The sequence below is a fragment of the Sorex araneus genome, chromosome 4 (genome assembly GCF_027595985.1).
Source record: "Sorex araneus isolate mSorAra2 chromosome 4, mSorAra2.pri, whole genome shotgun sequence".
NCBI lineage: Eukaryota > Metazoa > Chordata > Mammalia > Eulipotyphla > Soricidae > Sorex > Sorex araneus.
This window is the reverse complement of record NC_073305.1, coordinates 220988859-221007657: the sequence shown is the minus strand read 5'-3', so window position 1 is coordinate 221007657 and position 18799 is coordinate 220988859. Positions and strand designations below refer to the sequence as shown.

Here is an 18799-nt window from a genome sequence, read left to right as displayed (position 1 = left end):
AGTACAAACTTTATTTTGTTTCTTTATAAAGGCACGGTGGCCTCTTGGTTTTTTCCCCCCACTTTCTTAACAAAATATAATAGCTTCTCCTTGAACACAAAGACCTCAAAAAATTGTAAAAAAAATTGTTTTAAAGTAACAAAACCAAAACAAAAATTAAGGAAAAAAAAAAAAACAACAACAAACAAAACAAAAAGAGAAAGAGACAGACATCTGGGGGCTGAGGGTGGGGGCCTGGAGGGGGGTGGGCCGGGCAGGTGCCTGGCGGATCCGGAGACGCAGGCGGGGGTGGGAGACAGGAGCAGCAAACCCCCACCAAGAAGCAACAGAGACCCCGGCCCCCCAGGGCGCCCCCACCCAGCCAAACCCTCCACCCATGTAAGTGCTTCCAGGAAGGAGAAAACCAAAAAGAGGGGAGGTGGGGTTCAGACTGGCTCGGGGGCGGAGGGGGGCAAAGACGCCGTGGGGGTTCTGCTCCCTCTTCCCTGTTCTCAAAAACACGTTCAAAGGGAACAATGGTTTTTGGCGGAGAGGCCGGGCAGCTCTGTGGCAGCTTCCCAGGCCGGGGCCGCGGTCGGGACCAGAGGTGCCCGCGGCCGGCGCCCGGAGCTCTGTGCCAGCCTGGCCCCCGCGCGCCAGCGGGCAGCTCCCTCCCAGATTTACAGTATTGAAAGAGAGGTCACAAAAGAGACCCAAATGACGTCGTGATTTTGTAAAAATTCCTCACTCGAACGCCCGCATTTCTCCCGGGTGCTGCCCCAGCCCCCTCCAGCCCCCAGATGGGAGAGGAGGGCTGGGGGTGGTCAGGGAAGACCCCCGAGCCCGGCCGGCTCCTCCCGGCTCTGGTCCATGGCGTCGCTGTCTGAGCCCTCCGAGTCGGACGCGGTGTCCGAGGCCTGGGCCTCAGGGCAGCTGCGCACCGGCTTCACGATGACCGCCCTCCGCTGCTCCTCCTCCTGCTCCAGCCGGTCCTGGGTGCCCTCGATGTGCTGGATGGCCTGCGGGGACAGGCAGCGGTGAGGGGGGTCCGGCACGACGCCTGCCCCCTCAGACGGGGAGCACGGAAGTCACCAGAAGCCCGATTGCGACCCCTGGGTGGGGGGGGACCACGACCCCCGGGGAAGGTTTCCTCTTTTGAGGCCTCTTGGGGTCACACTGTCGGGGTCACGACGTCGGGGTCTGCCAGATGGGTGTCATTCCAGGCTGGCCCATCCCAGCCCCAGCCACCACCAGCCGCAGGGGCCCGCCCAGGTGCAGGTACCTGCACGATGGTGTCCAGGTTTTGCCGTGACGTGGACACAGAGTTGATGACTGAAGAGGGGCCCATGGTGACGACGTTGATGTGGTGGGAGGGCGGGGGAGGGGGCGCTGGCACAATCACGGTGGGGTGGTGGGTGGGGGCCGGAGGAGGCAGGAGCTGCAGGAGAGGGACCCCCGTGGGTCAGGAGAAGTGTGGGCCAGCCCTCGGGGTCACCTCCTTCCGCCACCCCCATGAAGGACCCTTGGGAGGCGCCCACCCGCCCGCCCGGCGGCTCACCTGCGTGCGCAGGTGCTGCTGCTCCCGTTCCAGCTTCTCCTGGTGCAGCAGCCGAACCTGCTCCTGCTGCTGCTGCAGCTGCACCTGCTGGGCGATGACCTTGAGCTTCTCGGGGTACATGTGGGCCTCCAGCGAGCGCACCTGTGCGAGGGAGGGGGGCTCAAGGACCTCCCGACCTCCGCAAGGGGCACCCGCGCTTCTCCCGCCCTGGCCACAGCACACTTCTACTGTGCCATCTGCGGGGTGCTCACCCCACACGGGACCTGGAGGCAAGTCCTGTCCCCAGGGACTCTCTGCTTTCTTTCCTTTTTTTTTGGGGGGGGGTGACACCCGGCAATGCACGGGGGTCATTCCTGGCTCATGCACTCAGAAATTACCCCTGGCGGTGCTCAGGGGACCATATGGGATGCTGGGATTTGAACCTGGGTCGGCCGCGTGCAAGGCAAACGCCCTACCCGCTCTGCTATCACTCCAGCCTCCCCAGGGACTCTCTGTTCCCCAGCACAGAGCGCGCAGCAGAGGGAGGAGAGAGATGGGCTGGCCCCGCCCCGCCCCACCTGCTCCTCCAGCATCATGCGCACGGAGCGCTCCTTGTCCAGCTGCTGCCGCAGCTCGATCATTTCCCGCCGCAGGTCCTCCGCCTTCTCGTCCTCCCAGATGTCCGGCGAGCCGATGCCCTCATCCTTGTCCTCTGCCCGCCGTCGCTTGGGGGACGAGCCACTCAGCTCCTGGGGGACCCCCGGCATCAGTGAGAATGCTCTGGCCCGCCAGCACCAGCTCCCCCGCAGCCCCGACGATGTCTGACCCGGGTTCCCCAGCACCAGCGCCCACGGAAAACGCCAGACCCGGAGGCCAAGAGGCCCCGGGTCCCCAACAAGGGTTCCCGGGACGCGGGTCCCGTCCAGTCGGGCTGGGGCGAGGGGGGAGGAGCAGGGGAGGGGCAGCGCCCCCTGGTGGTACCTGGATGAAGCGTTTGAGCTGCGTGTTCTGCTGCAGGAGCCGCGTCTTCTCCTGCTCCAGCGAGAAGATGTACTCGGCCGTCTGCTGCAGGATCGCGGCCTGCGGGCAGGGGCGGGTCAGCTGGGCCACCGTCTGGGTACTTGCTGCCGCCCCCGCCCTCGCCCTCGCCCTCCCAGCCCCCGCCCACCTTGCTGAGCTTCTCGCCGTCTGTGTGGGGGATGAGGGTCTTGAGGGACTGGAAGCCCGCGTTGATGCTCTGCATGCGTCTCCGCTCGTTGCTATTGGCAATCTCCCGCCGGATCCGCCGCTCCTGGTCCCGCTGCGTCTCGGGGGTCAATGGAATGTTGGCCAGGCTGCCAAGGGAGGGCAGGGCACGGTCATGCGCCAGCTAGGAGTCCCCCGTGCCCTGCCCCCACTGGGCCCCTGTCTTCACAGCTCCTCTGGCTGATGCACACGCGTGTGCGCGCACATGCACACAAACGCACATGTGTGCACAGATACGCACACGTGTGCACACCACACACACACACACACACACACACACACTCTCTCTCTCTTTCTGTCTCTGTCTCTCGACTTTCCTGGGTGGGGCGGGGATGGAACCCACGATCTCACGCATGCAAGAGTCTTGCCTCTGCTGCATCCCAGGCCTTGCCTAGTCTTTCTTACTGGGGGGGGGGGGTGTGGAGAGGCCACTCCTGGCTGTCTGCTCAGGGGTCACTGCTGCTGATGCTTGTGGGACTCTGTGGGGCGTCGGGGATGGAACTGGAGCTGGCTGCGAGAAAGGCAAGCAGTACTCTCCCGGCCTCTCCAAGATTTCTGAGGCCTGAGGACAATGTCCCCTCCTGCTTCCCATGGCCACAACCACAGTGCTAGCCCAGCCCCTGCACTCAGACCCCCGAGACCAGACAGGGAGCACTCCCTGCCTCAGGCCAGCTCCAGGAGAGGCCGGCTGCCCTCCGCACACTTGGGCGGGACCAGGACAATGGACGGGGCTGCAGGGGACAGTGGGCGAGAGGCTCTGGCAGACGGTGGCCGGGTGCCACTGCTCGGAGGAGCGGGCCTGTGTGTGGCCTGGAAGTCCCCCAGCGGCCCCCCACTGATGACTTCCAGATGCCAGGACACTGCCCCACCCAAGCTGCAGCCTGCTTCTTCCCCACGGGCCCTTCCAGGGGGACCAGGCCCAGCCCCCAGCTCTCCCACCCGGGCGCCTGGACGGCAAGCCTGGGGTCAGAGAGGGCCCAGGACACCCCGCCAGGAGCAGCTGGAGACGAAGGCCGTGCGTGCCCCATCAGTCCTGTGGCAAGGTGGGACCTGTGCCACTCCCGGGCCCTCCCCAAGCTGCTAGAAAAAGGGGTTGCAATCCCCTCCATCCACGGGCTCCCGCTGGAGGGAAGGAGGAACTTCCCAGCTCGCTCACTTCTGCGCCTCGGCACCTCCCTTCTCCCAGGGGCTGACCAGGTGGTCAGCGGAGATGAGGGGGCTGCCTTCCTGGGGGGGCCGAGAGGTTAGGATTCGTCCAGGCTCCCCTCCCTGGCAGTGGCTGCCAGATCGTCGGGGGCAGGTGAAAGCTGCGAGGGGGCTCTGACCACAACTGGGGCCACCAGGACACCCCGCCCAACCCCTCGCGCCCCTCCCAGCCAAGCCCCAGACCAGAACTGAGCACGGGAGAGGGAAGCCGAGTGCCACGCAGGTCTGGCCCGAGTCTGCGGCCTCGTGAGCCCAGCGTGGATGAGAGCATGAGGAGGGCTGGGGGCTTGACCCCAAGCCCAGGGCTCTGTGCCCGCCCTGCCAAGCAGAACCGAGACAGTCACCCCTGGGGAAAGGACAGAGCAGGCACCACGGAAAATCCAGGAAACTCCTTTTCCTTCCGGGTCACGGAAGCAGAGCAGAATCCCCCTAAAGCACCAGGACTCGGGTGCCAGAGGTAACGGAGCTTATCCAGCCGGACTCGGGGGGCTGCCCCCTCCCCACCTGCAGGGGCACCCTCTGCTGGCGGCCCATGCACACCACACTGCCCACAGCCACCTGTGTAACAGCAAGGGACAGGCCAAGTGCTGGGGCCTGGAGGTGAGCGGCCCACCAAGGGACAGACCAAGTGGCTGCCCTGGGCCTCGAGCACTCGAGCCAGAGCTCAGCGGCCTCACACCCACCAGGCCCCGAAACCTGCACTCTGGGGAAGCGGCCTGGAGCAGACGCCCCCACCTGGGGAGACCCAAGAATGTAGGACCACGGGCCCCCGCAACAGGCCCCAGAACCCCAGGGACCCCACTGGCCTCCTGGTTCAGAAACCTCCTGCAGGGGCTGGAGCGATGGCACAGTGGGGAGAGTGTCGGCTTTGAACACGGCTGAACTGAGTCCAATCCCTGGCATCCCTTATGGTCCCCTGAGCACCATCAGGGGTAAATCCTGAGTGCAGAACCAGGAGTAACCCTGAGCATCTCTGGGTATGACCCACAAAGGCCAAAAAAAAAAAAAAAAAAAACCCCTTGGGGCTGGAGTGATAGCACAGCGGGGAGGGCATTTGCCTTGCACACGGCTGACCCGGTTCAATTCCCAACATACCATATGGTCCCCTGAGCACGGCAAGGGGTAATTCCTGAGTGCAGAGCCAGGAGTGAACCCTGAGCATCGCTGGGTGTGACCCAAAAAGCAAAAAACAACAACAACAACAACAAAAAACAGTAACTAGGAACCTCCTGCAGGAGCAGGCAGGGCCCTTGCCCTGCACACAGCTGCAGCTGCCCGAGGTTCGACCTCCGGTATCCCATATGGTTCCCTGAGCACCACCAGGAGTGACTTCAAGCACAAAGTCAGGAGTAATCCCTGAGCACTGCTGGGTGTGGTCCGAAATTCCTCTCTAAAAAATTAAGAGGGTTGGAGCAATAGCCCAGCAGGTAGGGCATTTGCCTTGCACGCGGCACCCGGGTTCGATTCCCAGCATCCCATATGGTCCCCCAAGCATCACCAGGAGTAATTCCTGAGTGCAGAGCCAGGAGTAACCATTGAGCATCGCCAGGTGTGACCCCCCCCAAAATAAAGGAAAAAAAAATTAAGGAAAGAAAGAAAGAAACCTCCTGCAACCTTAAGTCCAAGAAAATTGGCTTCACACATCCCCATGGGCACCTGGCTGCCCCAGACCTCCGGGATGAATGACTAAGTGGAGGTGGCACTACAGCGGCTGACCGTGACCTTACCAGAACTCAGCCAGAATTGTGCGCTGATGGGGGAACGCTGCCTCGCCAGGGGCACTGACTGGAGGACTCATGGCTAGCCAGGAGTTCTGATTGGCGTAGCGCCGGACAACCAGGGGTGCCTACAGATAAAGGATGGCTAACTGAGTTTCTACTGGATAGAGGATTTCTTTGCAAAGGCCTGAGAGCTTCTTACCATTCTTCCCAGGTTTGCCAAGATAAATGATTCCTAGTGTGTGGGAAGGTCTGCCCAGTCCCCTCAGTGTGAACTCACGGAGCAAGTCTGGCTCTTGTTCCACCTGCCTCCTCCCGGGGGCTGCCAGTGGCCAGGGAACCAGCCTCCGTGTTAACACCCCCACCCCCAATGGCCAGAGACCCTCCAGAGAGCCCCTGGGACTGACGCCGTACCCCACCCAGGCTGGGCATCACCTTCAAGTCTCCATCCTGACCCCGACCTGACCCTCCCGACAGTGGCCACAGCCCAGCCCCACCCTCCAAATGGCCACCCTCAATGGTGGCTCAGGCGCTGGAAGGGCACGAATGCCAGGATCTGAACACGGAAGTCAGGGTGTGAGCAGTGAGCTAACAGGACCCCAGTCCCTGCCTGCGGGACGAGTTCTAACGGGCTGAGTGCAACAGGGCCATGCCTGGTGGTGTTGGGGCTAAATCTAACCCTCAATCCAGCCGGCGGCAGCTCAAGCAGCGAGGAGAGGCCCTGGGTGTCCACTGGGGGCTAGCCTTGACCCTCAGTACAGGGAGAGTGGCCGAGCATAGTGACCAGCTCTTCCAGGCCACATCCGTGGCCCGCACCATTTTCTTTCACGTTGCTGCTGAGTCACTCACCCGTGACTACAGTGGCAGAGGGTCCACGCCCCCAATGGGACACCCCTCTTCCCAGCAGCAGTGCAGGGGTGACGTCTAAGTCCCACCATGGATAATGGGGGGAGACCCAGAAAGATGGTACAGCAAGCAGGGCGCCTGCCTTGCATGTGGCCGACCCAGATTCAACCTCCAGCATCTCACACGGTGAGGAGTCACTCCTGAGTGCAGAGCCAGGGGTAAGCCCTGAGCGTCTCCGGTGTGACCCCCATCACCCCCCACCTAGAAAGAAAACCACACACATACAGAAGGGCCAGAGAGTTCAGATGCCGACCTGGGTTCCAGTTCAGTCCCCGGCACCAGTCCCAGAAAGCACCAGCAGTGAGCCCTGAGCAGCTGGGAGCGAGCCCTGCGCACACCAGCAAGAGAGAACGGAGGCAGCAAAGTGCGACCGTGTCTGCAGAGCACCACCAAGGATGCGGGGAGAGGCCCTGGGTGCCCACTGCAGGCTAGCCCGTCAGCACAGGAGAGTGGCTGAGCAGTGACCAGCCGGAACCACGTGGCTGCCAGCGCAGGACGCCCCTGTCACAGGAGCTAGGGGTCCCACCTGGCTCAGCGGGGCCCAGCGCCCTGGCGACACTGCGGGCTGCAGGGCGCCATCCCGCTGACCAGGAGGGCGGCCCCGAGGTGTAACCTGAAGTGCGTGGGACAGGGACAGGGGCAACACAAGCAGCGCGGAGAGGGGTCTCCAAACCCTCAACTGAGGGTCCAAGGCCCCCTCCGTGGGACGTCCCCCAGTAAGGCTGCGCTTACTATCCCTTCCCAGCATCTCACACAGGAACCCCAGGGCTCCTAACCCGGGAAAGAGGGTGACAAATTCAGTGAGGAAACTCCAGCAATTCCCTAGAACTAACAATTTCCGGGATTTTTTTTTTTTGGGGGGGGATCGTGTGGAAGGCGCAGCATTCAGGCAGGGACCCGGTCACCAGGCGCGCCGGTCTCCAGTAACTGGCCCTGAACTTGGGCGCGGGCCAAGGGACCCCAGGGCGTGGAGAGCCGCAGGCGCCCGCAGTGCCCTACAGCCAGCCGGGTCTCCGCAGCCCCGGGCCGCCCCCCGGCCCGGCCCACGCCGCCGCGGGCTCCTCCCCCGGGCCGCCGAGCACGTGGCTCCGGCCCCGGGGAGCCATTGCGCTCCCGGAGCCGCGCGCCCGGATGCGAAGCCCGAGCCCCTCTGCCGGCCAGCCGCGCCCCCACCCCCCAGCCCCCCACGAGCCGCTGCGCTTCCAGCAAGCGTCCGGGCTGACGCGGGTGCGGGCGCCGCGCGAGCCGGTGCCCTTCGGCTACCCGGGTGCACCGGGGGCGGGCGGGGACGGGGGCGCCCGGGGAGGGCTGCGGACCTCGCGGGCAGGCTAGACGCACGGGGTTCGGGGACCCGGGGACGGGCAGGGAGGGGAAAGTTTGCAGCCGCGATCCACGTGGGGCGGGCTGCGGCCTGGCGAGCCCACACGCGGCCCCCGGGCGCCCCACGCCCGCCCGCCTGCCCGCACCCGAGCCCGCTGCAGCCCGGCCGCGCGCGGGGGCCGAGCTTTGTGCGGGGAAAGCGTGGCCCGGGCGGGCCTACAAGTCCCACAATGCCGCGCCGGCGGGGCGCCGGGAACTACAGCTCCCGAGAGGCGGCGCACCCAGGTCCGCCTACTCCAAGAGGGCTGCAGAGTCACGTCCAGGCCGCGCTAGTAAACAGCGCCCGGGCGCGGGCGGCGGGCGAGCGAGCGGCGCCCAACGTGCCCCGGGCCGCGGCGCCCCCGGCCGTCCGCGCCGGCCCCGCGGGGCCCGCCCACCCCCGCCGCCCCGCGCGAGCACGCCCCCAGACCCCGCGGCCAGCCGGCTCCGCACACACGCCGCCCGCGCGGCTCCCCGCCCCCCCTCCCCCGTGCGCCCCGCGCCGCGGCGTGGCTGCATTGTAGCCGCCGGCGCCGCGGCCCCGCGCGCGCCCCGGGCTCCCCGCGACCCCCTCGCAGTGGGGCACCCGGAGGGAGCGAGGAAGGAGGGAGAGGAAGGAAGCCGCCGCGGGAGGGGGGAGGAGGAAGCGCGGGGGGGAAAGCCACCAGCACCCAGCATGGCCGGGACTGCTGCAGGACCACGTGGGTCTGTTTGCAATTTACAAACGTCGCGACTCGCCCGCCTGCAGCGGACAAAAGTGACCGGGGCCGCTTGGGGCCCCCACGTTTCCAAAGAGGAGGGTCCCCAGGCGACGCGAGTCCGGCACGCGGGGCTGCAGCCGCCCCCGGCCGCTAAGAAAGGCGAATAAGGTCGGCGGCGCGGGCCATGCGTGCGCACACGCTCGCCCGCCCGGGCGCGCTGGCCGGGGTCTGCAATCGTAGGAAGGGGGTGAGGGGGAGGAGGAGTACACACCTACAGAGCCCTCCTATCACTTCTTTCTCTGTTTTCCTGAAATGTTGCAAAGAGGGCACCTTCTGAGTGGGCACCATGAAATACTCCATAGCGATCGGCCCCCCTCCTCTGCACGAGCCGGGTCCCGAGGTCCGCGGGAGAATGCAAGATGGAAATCCGAATCAAAGGGCAGCGCCGGACGGAGGTGCAGAATCGGCCGGTCCCAGATGCTGGCGGCGGCGGCGGCGAGGGGAGGGAGGCGGGCGGGAGGGGCGGGAGGGAGGTCTCTCCGGCCTGCCTCCCCGGGCGTGTGTATGTGTGTGTGTGTTTGCAGCTGATCAGATGTCTGTTTCAAGGCGGGAAACAGCTGGTGAAAACTCAGCACTCCCCCGGCCTCCTTCCGCGGAGTAAGGAATTGCATGTAAACAAAGGACTATTTGCAGCGCCCCCCCGGGCGCCGCGAGGCCGGGGCGAGAGGGGCGCGGGCCCCCGGAGAGCCGTGACGACCAGTGCGTGCGGGCCAGCCCCGGGGCGCGGGGCGCGGGGGGCCGCGGGCCGGCTGGGGGGACGCGGCGCGGGCCGAGCGAGCTGCGGCCGAGCTACATGCGCCACTATGGGTGATGAGGTCCATCAGCTGACAGGTTGGCAAGCGTTGCAAAAAAAAAAAAAAAAAAAGACGGAGGCCAGCCCCGGCGGGGAGCCCAGCCCGTGCGGCCGGGGTCCGGCGGGGACTGGGCGCGCGCAGGGGCGGCGGGCGCGGCGTTGGCCGGGGCGGCCCCGGGGCGCCGCTCGGCACTTTTTCTCCCGCGCCGCCGCAGCTGCACCCGGAGCGGCGGCCCGGCGCGCTCCCTCCGAGCCCAGGGCCCCCTGGAAACTTGCGTCACAGCCACCGCTTCCCACTTGGAACTTGGGGCCGACTTCGGAGGCCAGCCAGCTCCCTCCCTCCCTCCCTGCCCAGCTGCCGGCCGCTGGCCCGCCGGCCCCGGCCCCCGAGCCTGGGAATTCCGGGGAGGGGAGAGGAGGGGAGGGCCCGGGGGGCGCCGGGCGCCCGCGATGCTGGGGCTGCCCTCGCCAAGGGGGGCCCCGCGGGGAGGGAAGGATGGAGTCGGGCCAGGACGGCAGCCGGGAGGTCCCCTCCGGCCTCGCGGCGCTTTCCCCCGGGGCGGGGAGGCCGGGCGGGCGGAAGCGGCCGCGGCTCATTCATGGCGAGGCCAAGGCGCCACTTGCTCCCCCGCCAGGGCGCGCTCGGGGCGCGGGGTGCGGCGGGAGGGGGCCCCGAGGGCGCCGCTTCCGGACGCCTCCCGCTCACCCTGCCCCGGCTCCCGCAGGCTCAGGAAGCCCGCGCCCTCCCGGAACGCCCCGGCCCGCCGCCTTCCCTGCAGGGTTCCGCCCGGCGCGCCTCCTGCCTGCACGAGGGTGCCGCGCCTCGCCGGCCCGCGCGCACGCACGGACGGGCTCTGCCCGGTGCCAGCCCCGAGAGCAAACAGAGCCCCCCACGCAGCCCCAGACCACCACCGCACTGTCCCCGCACGGCCTCGCGGGGGCGACGAGCGCCGCGCTTGGAAAAGATGGCAGGGGTGGGGATGGGGGCGACTCGCGGTGGCTGCACGCGTCGTCCCCTGCGCTGCACCGGCCCGCGCCCGGGGGTTGAAAGTGTCCCGCTGGCTTCTGCAGTACCGCGCTGGGGCAGCGCACCCACCTTCCTGGCAAAGGCGCCTTCTCGGGGACCCCACTGCAGTCTGACGCCCAGAGCTCCCTCCCGGTGGCCCTGCCCTGCCCCAAGGCCGGGCACCTAGCCTGCTGAGGCTCCCGAGGCCTGCGGCTTCCCAGACTCCAAGCATGCCCGGTCCTCCAACCTTCCTCGTTCCTCCATCCCATCCCGACCCCCCCTCCCAACATCCCTTTCGGCCCCTAAATGCGACCTGCCTGGGCCTGGTGTCTTGAGGGGCCGCATAAAGCCCAGCGGATCCTCTTGCTAGAAATTACGGGCCTGCAAAGGGGTTCTCTTCTGTAACCTCTCTGTATTTCTTTCCTACTGCTACTGTAACAAATTTAGTGGCTTAAAGTAGATTGGGGTTGGGGAGCGATACTCTGGCGGATAGGGCGTTGGCCTTGCACGTGGCCCACCTGGATTCTGTCCCCACCCCCATCCATAGTCCCCCAGGCACCGCCAGGAGTAACCCCTGAGCATCCATGGGTGTGACCCAAAAAGGCAGAAAAAAAAAAATGGGGAGGAGAGTAGAGCTGGTTAGGCTAGGCACTTCCATAGCCAGGGGTAAGCCAGAGCACAGCTGGGAGTGGCCCCAAAGCAAATAAAACACCCATAGATTTATTTTCTAGAGGATAGAAGTCCAAATGGGTCCTGTAGGGGGGGTAGGGGGGCGGAGCTAGTTTACAGGCTGGAGCTCATGGTCTGCATGCACAGGCCAGAACCAAAAAAGTAAATAATAAAATTAGGGCCAGAGAGATAGTGCAGTGGGTAAGGCTCAACCTCAGTGCAGTGTGTGGCTCCCCAAGCCCTGTCAGGAGTGAGCCCTGAGCATGATCGGGCGTAGCCAATACCCAGCCCCTCCCCGCAAGAAAACAAGTGTCAACAGGGCAGAGCTGCTTCGGAGAGCTGGGGAGGTGGGGGAGGTGGGGGGCGCACCGTCTCCTGGCCTTCCTCACCTGCTGGGGCCCCCCTGCTTCTTCAGCTCTTGCCACCTTCCAAGCACATCCTATGCCATCCCACAGCACAGCTACGGGAGTGAGCCCGGAAAATGGCTGGGCGACCAAGCCTGCTACAGAGGGTGCTGTTGGGACAGGTGTGGGGGGGATAAGGGGGGCCCACTTACCTTCATGTTAGAGGCTCTGGGTTGGAGTCCCCGCGCGCACGCGCACACACACACACACTCACACAGAGTTCTGTTATGTGAAATACCTAGGTTAGGGTTGCACCCCTGCCCCCCACCAAGGGAAGGAAGCGTGGACACAGCTAGAACCTAGATGAATCTGGAGTCACCAAGTCCTGGGACAGGAGCCAGACACAGACGGGCACACCATGGGTTTGCTTCTGAGCAGAGCAGGCAGATCCCTGGAGACAGTAGGTTAGAGGGGGGCAGGGGGGCTAAGAACAGGCTTGGCATTTATTGGGGGTGATAAAATGCTCTAACACGGACAATGATGATGGCTGCACAGATTCTGTGAATAAGCTGAAAATGACTCAATTGTCCTTAACGCAGTGGGTTTGGTGGTATATTAACATGGCAATAAGTTTAATAAAAATGGGAGGCCGGGAGATGTCTCAAAGGGCTGGACACAGGCTTAGTGTGTAAGAGGCCTGGGTTTGATTGGTCCCCCAAGCTCTGAGCACCTGGAGTGTGTGGACTCCCAAAATATAGTGACAAAGGATATGGACCCTTGGAGGCCGGAGCCCCAGTGCAGCGGGGAGGGTGCTGGCCTTGCACACAGCCAACCCGGGTTCCGGAGCCCCTGGCCCGGGAGTCCGCTAGGCTGCTTCCCTGCAGACCGCAGGGCTCGTGGCCTGGAGCTCATACAGCCGTTCCTCTTTTATTTCTTGTTTTGGGGGTCACACACCCCCAAACCAAGCCTGAGTGAAGTGCTCAGGCTTACTCCTGACTCTGCACTCAGGGATCACTCCTGGCAGGTCTTGGGGGCCATATGGGATGGGAGAGTCGAACCTGATTGAGCCTTCCCCACTATAGTACCTTGGAGACCCAAGGAATCGTTTTCTTTTCCTTTGTCCTGCTTTTGGGGCCAAATCCAGAGGTGCTCGGAGTTTACTCCTGGCTCTGTGCTCAGGCAACACCCCTAATGGGCTCTGGGAACCATGTGGGGTGCTGGGGATCAAACCCAGGTTGGCCAAGGCAAGGCAAGCCCTCCCCACTGTACTATTGCTCTGGGCCCGGAAACATTTGAGAGTTGGGTGGAGCCTGGGCCTCTCAGTGGCTGAGGACCTGCCCTGCGTATAGGAGCCTTCGAATCTGACGCCTGGCACCGTCAGCATAATCCTGGCGACACGCTGCAAGCGACACACCACGACACAGGCACGGGGGAGCTACCTTGCTTTATGGAACAGGTGGCCACGAGCCCAGGGAGCCGCAGAGCTGCGGGGGGCCCTGCTGCACCGCAGAAGAGCCCAACGGGGCTCTTGCAGCTCTGTAGCGCCCTCGAAGCGGCCCCTGGTCTTGGCTGGCTGGGTATGTCCAGCCACGGGAACCCGGGACGCGGGTCTCACCCTGGCCAGCAGGGGGCACTCTCAGTGTGACCGAGAGGGATAAACACCCACCTGGGCCCCAGGTGTGTTTGGAATGATTCTCTCTGGACCCGTGATTTGGTGTTTCTTATCACCATGCAGCCATAGTCCCCACGAAGGCAGCTCACCCAGGACCCGCAGTGGCTTCTGTGCGTGGTCAAGGCCGGGCTCCTGCGCTGCTCGGGGCCGACCGGCCACTCCAGAGTGGGCAGCCGTTTCTTCCTGGCAGCTAGAGGATCAGGGCCCCTTGTCCTGCTGGCTGTCACGGGGCGTCACTCTATTTCCGCCGGTCACTAGAGGCCCCAGTGCAGGCCTGTCGGAGCCACACGAGCCTCTCTGCTTCCGCCTCTCCACTCGGCCCTGCTAAAGCCACCTAGCTAAACTCGCCCTTACCTCCGTCTGCAGCGAGGGGATGGAACCCAGGTCCTGCCACGTTCACTGCCCCGTGGTCCTCTCTGGGTTGCGAGGGGCCTCCCCGGCTCCTCAGGCTCACTGGAGTCCTGTCTCAAGGTCCCATCAAGTCCCACAGTTCCAGGCGCAAACCTAATCAGAGGTGCCAAGGGATGGTATAGTGGGGAGGGCATTTGCTTTGCACATGGCTAACCCGGGTTTGATCCCCAGCATCACTGAGCCTCCCAGGAGTGATGCCTGAGTGCAGAGCCAGGAGCCCGCACACATGCACACACACACACACACACACACACACACACACACACACACACACACACACCACCAACTCAGAGCCCTTATATTCCTGGGGTCCAGCCATATGCAGTGGGAGCTGAGAGAGCAGGGGAGGACGCTTTGGTCCTAGGAGAACCCTGTTTTTCCCCAGGGATGGGGTCTGTGGGATGGGGGAGGCTTGGAGGACCCCAGCTCAGTCTGGGGCTTAGAGATGAATGGTCACAGCAGCTGTCGAGTGGGGATGAGACCCCAGAGAGCCAGCAAGTCCCTGTCACAGAGAAGTTCCCAAATGCTCCTAGGAAGGCCCTTGTGGGGGTGGATCTAAAGCAAACCCTAGTACCCCCCAACCCAACGGGGCACCCTTTTTCTAGCCTGGCTTCGGTGTGCAAGCTCTGAGCCAGGAGGACTGAAGCCCCCTGCCGCGAGAGGGCGCTAGACACACATGATGCTCTGTGAGAGGGGGACACACATCTGGGGATCCGAGGGTAGGGCCAGGGCTAGAGGGGCAAGCAGCTGCTGGCATCCTGCGGGCTGCAGATGTAGGGGTGCCGGGCTGCAGATGTAGGGGTGCCGGCGGCTCTGACCTCCAGCTGTCTCATCCCTGCCTGACCCTGCACACGGGCCCAGCCCCCCTGCCTCCCCGTTCCCCTCAGGGCTGCCCCTCCCCTGCTCTCCCCCTGCCCTGGGTCCCCAGAGTCAGCTTCCTCCCTACACACCCCAGGGGAGTTTCCCAGATCCTTCCCCAGGTGCCCCAGGCACGTCCTGAGGCAGAAATGTCTCTCCAGCAGGGCTGTGAGCAGCCAGGGACCGCGCGGGGCCAGGCGGTCACCTTCCTACAAGCTCCGGAGTGTGGGGCTGAGAGATGAGCTGCGGGCAGGACCCGTGCCTTGCATGCCGTGGACCCAGGGTCAGTCCCCAGCACTGTACAGGGTCCCCTGAGCACCCAGGGGTGGTCCCAGTGGCCAGCAGCTCTCCTGGGCCCGAGCAGCACCAAGTCACTGACCCTGCACGTTGAACTGTTTGCCCAGCTGGCCAAGTACCACCAGGAGTGGCCTCCTGCACCCCCCCAGAAGAGCCCCCGCGCCCCGGCGGGTTGGGAGGCTGGGGGGTGCGGAAATCGTGCTGTCTGCTGCGCGACCCCCTGATCCGCCTTCACTAACTCCAGTCACTGACCCAGGGGTCCTCCGGCCTGTCACTGCAGGGCCCTGCTGCCCGCTCCAGGACTGCCCAGACTGGAGGCCTTGTCCAGGTGAGGCCAGCCCGTGGGAGGGCCAGGGAGGGCGACAGAACAGACGTGCAGACGCACAGACGGCGCCGAGGCCAAGTACACAGGCACGGAGCCGTCTGGGGGGCACAGACAGGCCCGGTGTGGGGGCCCGGAAGGCTTCCCCAGCGCACCAGGGGTTAATGTCTGCGGTGGCTCCGGCAGCACTTGGTGCCAGTAACTCAGAAGCTGAAATGTGAGACGCAGGAGAGGGCTTCCCTGGCAGGAGCCCCACTCTGCAATCTGGCTGGGAGGCTGGCCACGCTGCCCCCACCCCAGGCAGGGCACAGAGCTGGGGAGGGCGCCCTGCCAGCGACGAGAGGGGGGGCACGGCCCCCTCCTCAGAGCCAAATCCTGGAAGCCCCAATCTGCTCTCCATCCCTCCGGGCGCACCCAGGGTCCGTCTTTGGCCGAGAGAGTCCGGGCCAGCTCTCTTGGCTCCCCCCCAGAAGTGCGGGGACCAGACGGTGAGACTGTCAGAGGTTCCAAAAGGTGCCGAAACTTGCCCCAAGGGGCTGGAGCGATAGCACAGCAGGTAGGGCGCTTGCCTTGCACGAGGCCGACCCAGGTTCCATTCCCAGCATCCCATAGGGTCCCCTGAGCACTGTCAGGAGTAATTCCTGAGTGCAGAGCCAGGAGTAACCCCTGATCATCGCTGGGTGTGACTCAAAAAGCAAGAAAGCAAGAAAGAAAGGGAGGAAGAAAGCAAGAAAGAAAGAAAGAAAGAAAGAAAGAAAGAAAGAAAGAAAGAAAGAAAGAAAGAAAGAAAGAAAGGGAGGAAGAAAGCAAGAAAGCAAGAAAAGAAAGAAAGAAAGAAAGAAAGAAAGAAAGAAAGAAAGAAAGAAAGAAAGAAAGAAAGAAAGAAAGAAAGAAAGAAAGAAAGAAAGAAAGAGAAAGAAAGAAAGAAAGAAAGAAAGGGGCTGGAGAGATAGCACAGCGGGTAGGGCGTTTGCCTTGCATGCGGCCGACCCGGATTCAAATCCCAGCATCCCATATGGTCCCCTGAGCATGGCCAGGGGTGATTCCTGAGTGCAGAGCCAGGAGTAACCCCTGTGCATCGCCAGGTGTGACCCAAAAAGCAAAAAAAAAAAAAAAGAAAGAAAGAAAGAGAGGAAGAAAAAGGAGAAAGAAAGAAAGGGAGGAAGGAAGAAAGAAAAGGAGAAAGAAAGAAAGAAAGAAAGAAAGAAAGAAAGAAAGAAAGAAAGAAAGAAAGAAAGAAAGAAAGAAAGAAAGAAAGAAAGAAAAGAAAGAAAGAAAGAAAGAAACTTGCCCTGAGGCCCCCCTTCCCGTGGGCGGCAGAGAGGCCTGAGCTGCTCTCTGACCTTAGGGCCAGCGCCCAGCCCCACCCCAAGCAGAGAGCGTGCTGGACCCCAGAAAAATGGAGGGGACCATCGTGTTAGGGATGGACATGCGGGCTAAGATCGACATGGGAAGCCACCGGGAAGGGTCCCGGTCTCAGGCAGGCTTGGGGGTGACAGTTTGGAAATAGAGGTGCCCAGGGCCACTGGGCCACCACACAGCAGGTGACCAGGCTCATCCTGACAGGCCTGGAGTCCCGACTGGGGTCCCCAGGTCTCACGGTGGCACCACACCCAGCGGGGGAGACAGACCCGCTGCTACTGCGCACCAGACCCTGCTCTCGGTGTCACCGCACTCCTGAGACAGGCAAGGGACCCGCTCACGGGGAGAGACTCGGGAGCTCAGGGCCACACAGGATGGAGCTGGGCGGGGGGACACACCGGTGCATACACGGAGAAAGGACGGAGCTTCGGGGGCTGGTGTGTGCATGAGGCAGGACTGGAGCTGCGGGGGAGGGGAGGCGCCAGTGTGTGCATTCGAGGGTGGGGGACCCTATGGGATGGCGGGATCAAACCCGGGTCAGCGGCGTGCAAGGCACACATCCTACCCTCTGCACTATCGCTCTGACCCCAGTGCATTTGATTTTTGACAGCAGTTTTGGGTTCACAGCAATCTGGAGCAGAGGGCAGATTCCCTCCCCCTTCAAGCCTCCACTCTCCACCTGAGTGGTGCTTATGTTTCCAGGTTTCTGTGGGGGATGACAAGAATGTTCTGGAATTAGATGGTAGTAATGGATGCACAATTCTGTGACTATAGTAAAACCCTTTGAATCACACACTTTAAAAGGGCGACTTTTAGAACATGGGAATTGTTTCTCAATTTTTAAAAGCCACTTAGAGTTCAGAAAATGCAGCTGGCCTTGCATTAGTGTCGTCTGGAGAGAGCAGATGAACACAGTAATGTCTGAGGCCAGGAATAGCGCAAAGGCTTCTGCACGGGCGTGCAGGCGGCCAGGGGCGCTCCCTGGGAACTCACCCTCCCCCAAACCAGAAGCAAACCCCGAGCAAAGTGCTGGAAAGAGCCACTGAGTCCCACTGGCGGTGGCCCTCCAAGGAGAGGATGGCAAATGCTGGGTCCTGGAGCCTCCCTCTGCACGCGGGAGGCTGGGGCCGTCCCTAACACCGCATGGTCCCCTGCGCACCGCCAGGAGCAACCCTGAGCACAGAACTGGGAGCAGCCCCTAGCCCCGCTGGGTGTGACCCCAAACAAAGAATTATTTGGGACAGCAGCCCCAAGCACGGCTCAGGGGCTGAAGCCTGGCACCGACCCCCAGCTCGGCGTAGTCCCACCGGCACCCACTCCTCACCACTGCGGGGACAGCGGGAATTGTGGTCAAAACAAGAGACAGAATGTCTCAGGGGCCTGGGAAGAGGCTCAAAGGGTGGAGCACAGGCCTGGGGGTGGAGACAGAGAGGCTGGGATGGGCCCAGGGCAGAACTCCACCCCAGAATTAGGGGGACCCAGCACACGCTTGTACATGTATGTGTACTCCCAGTGCACACCTGTAACTGCGTCTGTGACTGTGTGTACACCTAATACCTTTACCTACGTGTGCATACCCAGTACATGCCAGTAACTATGCACTCAGTACATGCCTCTGTGTGCAAACACCCACTACACACGTATAACTATGCACTCAGCACACACCTGTAACTATGTGCACACACCCAATACATGCCTGTAACTATGCACTCAATACACGCCTGGAGTCTTCTGCACATACACAGTATGCATCTGTGACTATGCACTCAGCACACGCCTGTAACCATATGCACACACCTAGTACAGACCTGTAACCGTGCACATACATCCAGTACACGCTGTAACTATGCACTCAGCACACACCTGTAACCGTGTGTACACGCCACAAGCGCACGCGCCCATGCAGTGCCCAAACTAGACGGGAGGAAGGGAAAGGGAGGCAGACTCCCATCACGCCTCCCCCCGGCCGGGCAGGTGCCAGGGGATTTGCGGGCTTTGTCCCGTGCAATCCTGAAAAGAATCCTGGGAGATTTCACAAGATGAAGAGAAGGAGCTTCCGAGAGCTTAAGGAACTTAGCCCGCGGACAGCAGCAGGCTGGAGCCAGAAGCCCAGCACAGTTCTGGGCACTGCCCCAGCAGCCAGCGGGGTGGGTGTCTGCTGCTGCTCTCTGGGGGTCCCTACTGCCACTTGGTCCCTATAGCAGTAGGTGTCAGCCCGGAGCGGGGGCAGGGCCTGACCCAGAGCTGTCCTGGCGGCGGCCAGCACGGGGATGTCCAGGCACAGCTGAGATCGGACCTGGGTTTTGCGGGGGTGCGAAGGGGTGGGGCCTGAGGGTGAAGCCACAGACCCTGGG

General features: G+C 63.1%; 1 protein-coding gene across 4 annotated transcripts in view; it reads right to left on the bottom strand.

Annotated features, from left to right (window-relative positions):
* TFAP4 (transcription factor AP-4) overlaps positions 1 to 18799 on the bottom strand; it is a 29988-nt gene continuing 11189 nt past the window's right edge. Inside the window, exons 1-7 of one of the 4 annotated variants that reach the window (XM_055136999.1) lie at positions 8982 to 9818; positions 2685 to 2850; positions 2498 to 2596; positions 2095 to 2265; positions 1538 to 1678; positions 1262 to 1417; positions 1 to 998 (exon numbers count right to left, since the gene is read on the bottom strand). In XM_055136999.1, the coding sequence (XP_054992974.1) occupies positions 804 to 998; positions 1262 to 1417; positions 1538 to 1678; positions 2095 to 2265; positions 2498 to 2596; positions 2685 to 2850; positions 8982 to 9322 (1269 nt within the window). In that variant the 5' untranslated portion in view covers positions 9323 to 9818 and the 3' untranslated portion in view covers positions 1 to 803. Of the gene's footprint in view, positions 999 to 1261; positions 1418 to 1537; positions 1679 to 2094; positions 2266 to 2497; positions 2597 to 2684; positions 2851 to 5694; positions 6039 to 8922; positions 9819 to 18799 lie in introns of those variants that run through there. The other 3 variants (XM_004604151.2, XM_055137000.1, XM_055137001.1) reach the window with 3 other exon arrangements.